The sequence below is a fragment of the Caenorhabditis briggsae genome, assembly GCF_000004555.2.
Source record: "Caenorhabditis briggsae complete genome, chrII, whole genome shotgun sequence".
In the NCBI taxonomy this organism is placed as follows: domain Eukaryota; kingdom Metazoa; phylum Nematoda; class Chromadorea; order Rhabditida; family Rhabditidae; genus Caenorhabditis; species Caenorhabditis briggsae.
The window spans coordinates 15992459-15995365 of record NC_013486.2 but is presented as its reverse complement, the minus strand read 5'-3'; the positions used below and the strand labels follow the sequence as shown (position 1 = coordinate 15995365).

Genomic DNA, 2907 nt, shown 5'->3' with positions numbered 1-2907 from the left:
TTGAATTTTCTTCCTTTTCACGCCGTTTTTCGGGGATTTCGGATTTTTTTTGAATTTCTTCGAAATAATATTCTAAAAATAGAAAACTTTTAACACATTTTAATGCAATAAAAATTTTTGGTCGGAGTCCTCCTTTAAAGGTGGGGGGACATGAAAAAATAATGTTCTCGAAATTTCGTTCAAAGATGCCCTTGTGAGGGCGATGATTGAGAACTTGTGAGGGCGATGATTGAGGGTGCGGCGCCGCTACCGACTGAGCCACGCGGGCAAAGAGAAAGCGCACGCCCGATTGCATACATAAAGGCGAGGACGACAGCTGTACGCAGAGTGACATTAAGCGTTGTACACCGTCACGGTAGAATGCATACTCTAGCTACAAAGATTAGTGAAAATTCAATTTGAAAATATTAGTTTTTTCTAGTTGGGTCCTCACAATTACCACTTACAATGTTGACCATGTGTTCAATATGGAGAGAAACACTAAAAGGAAATGAATCCACCTGGCTTTAATTGGAGAACGGCGCAGAACACCATGGTCCAGACATCGTTGGAAAACTTTTCTCTCTCCCCCCCCCCCTCTCTCTCCAAATCTCTAATCGAGTTGTTCGTATCCGTTATATCGTGTTATTTATTACAATGAAGCTTCGGAAGATATTCCAGAAGTTTCCCATTTTATCTTCCTTAAATATAAAACGCTACACGCGTCTGTTGGTCCTCATGTCAGGCTGTCATCTTTTGAAAAACTCGGCGGGCGAAACCCTAAAATAGTAGATCGCGCTGAAGGCGCACCAGTTTGCTGGTTGCAAACAAATGACCAGGTTTGCTGTAGTAATCTTCCTGTTTTGAACCCAATTTCTATTTTTCTATTTTTTCGGATACTTCTGTTCTCTCATCAAGTTCTCAGTTCACTAAAAAACGAGCTTCTGAACACCGAAACACTTTTTAGAATAGCTGGACATCAATATTTGGGAAGAAACATCCAAGCGCGCCTCAGTTTCCAAGACAACCATAGTTTCCAAGTTTTTGCAGGAAGAATCTCCTCCCCCTCTGGATCACACGGGAGTGTATACACCACCTGCATGCACTCTTATATGCTTAATCTCAAAATTGTATATACCACGAGAGAGACAGACCACACACACATCGTATAAAAGGGCAAAGCGCCCGGTGTTTTGCTGATTTCTTCTTTTTTTTTTGATTTTTTTTGATTTCTTTCTTTTTTGGACTAACCAATATTGTTTTTATGCCATCAATGTTCCTTTATGTGTTTCAAATACCTATAGTAATGTATTTCTAACTGTAAAGAAAAAGAGAGAGAGAGAGAGAGAGAGAGAGAGGAGTGTACTCTACCCGCCGGACTTTGAGCTCAATTATCTCAACTCCTATGATAGATATCAATAATCTGTCAACTGATAAATTATTTCTCATAGTTTCAGCAACATTTTATCAGTTTCCAGATTTTTGCTATATTTTTTAGGAACCGAGATATTTGAGCTCAAAGTGCACTGTGTGTTTTTTTGGAGGTATGGTATGCCTTTTGCCATGACAATGTAGTACAGTTAAATTCTGGAGGCTAAGATTCTGAAGTTTCATAATTTAGAAATCAAAAATTCTAGAAGCCTTCGAACTTTGTATTCTTGAATTCGAATGTTCCAGTCAGTTGAATGCTCCCAGTTGGATTTTTATAAATTCCAATTTTCCTCTTTTTCCAGTTAGAGGAGATTTTCCAGAGTTCTGAAAGCAATACACAAGTTTCAGCAAGACTTGAAATGATTCTGGAAGACCAAGGATTCTGAATTCTTGGATTCTAGGATACCAAGAATTTTGAAATCGTGGATTCAAGAATATCAAAGATTCTAAAACCTTGGATGCAAGAAGACCAAGACTCCAGAATTCCAAGGATTCCGAAACAGATTGACTTTCAAAGAAGAATTCCCAAGCTTTCGAGGAAGGACTCTGAAAAAGATTCAAGACAACAAGAACACAGTATTTTTCAACAAAAAATAATTTATTGAAGCGAGAAAAGAGATCAGAGAAGTCCAGGGGTCCAAGTATCCAGAATTGTAGAAGCCTGTGGAGCAATAAGGCGTGAACCTCATTGCTCAGCCGGAGTCGGACAGCAGATCCGCTTGAAGTCGGCGGCATCACACTTGTTGTGGCAGCAGGCATTGGAGAGGTCCTCTGTGGACTCTGAAAATTGAATTTTAGTTATTGCTCATCTCTAATTTCCCTATAACTCACCAACGGTGCATCCGGTTCCGCAGTACTGTTGGACGTACATGTTGAGCTGCATGCCGCAGAGGCGACGGGCAGCTCTTGGGCTTCTGGACTTGGCGGCGGTGGAGTCGGCGGCTTCGTCGGTGACGGTGGCGGTATCCTGGATGGTGGAGCGGGATCCCAGGAGACTTCCCAAGTCGAAGTTGAAGACGAGGTGGGTGGAGTGATCATCCTTGGAGCTTGGAGCATGGTGGTGGGAGGCAGAGATGGTGGTGGTGAAAGCCAAGGTGAAGATGAGGAGCATCATGGTGAGGTAGGCCATTTTTGAGGTCCGGAGGTCGGAGAAGAGCTATACGTCGAAGGTATAGACAGAGGCAGACATTTTGCACCACTATGAAAAATGGCTTTTATAGTACCCTCTTGCTCCGCCCAATTTGTTTGAAACTTGGCTGAAAATCCGGCACTCCGCCCCAATGGTAGTCTCCGCCCCAAGACTATAATTCCAGAATCCTTGATCTCTATCCTTGCCAAAAATCATCGAGGCTGAAAAAAGGGGCGTGGCTTGTCTGAAAGAGTTGAGCTCTTGGACTTGAGTGTGTGTGGGAAGATAAAGAAAAAAAAATGAGAAGGTGCGAAAAAAATGCAAAAAATGGAAAAATCGAAAATTTCAGTCAAATTTCAATTTTCAGC

At 41.8% G+C, this 2907-nt stretch overlaps 1 protein-coding gene across 1 annotated transcript; it reads right to left on the bottom strand.

Moving 5' to 3' along the window:
* Window positions 1-2095: 2095 nt before the first annotated feature.
* Window positions 2096-2539, bottom strand: CBG25790 (the record flags this gene model as incomplete). The annotated part of the gene is made up of 2 exons (XM_045243192.1): window positions 2096-2190; window positions 2242-2539. The coding sequence occupies 2 exons, from the start codon at window positions 2537-2539 to the stop codon at window positions 2096-2098; spliced, it is 393 nt and encodes a 130-aa protein (XP_045098610.1).
* Window positions 2540-2907: the final 368 nt, after the last annotated feature.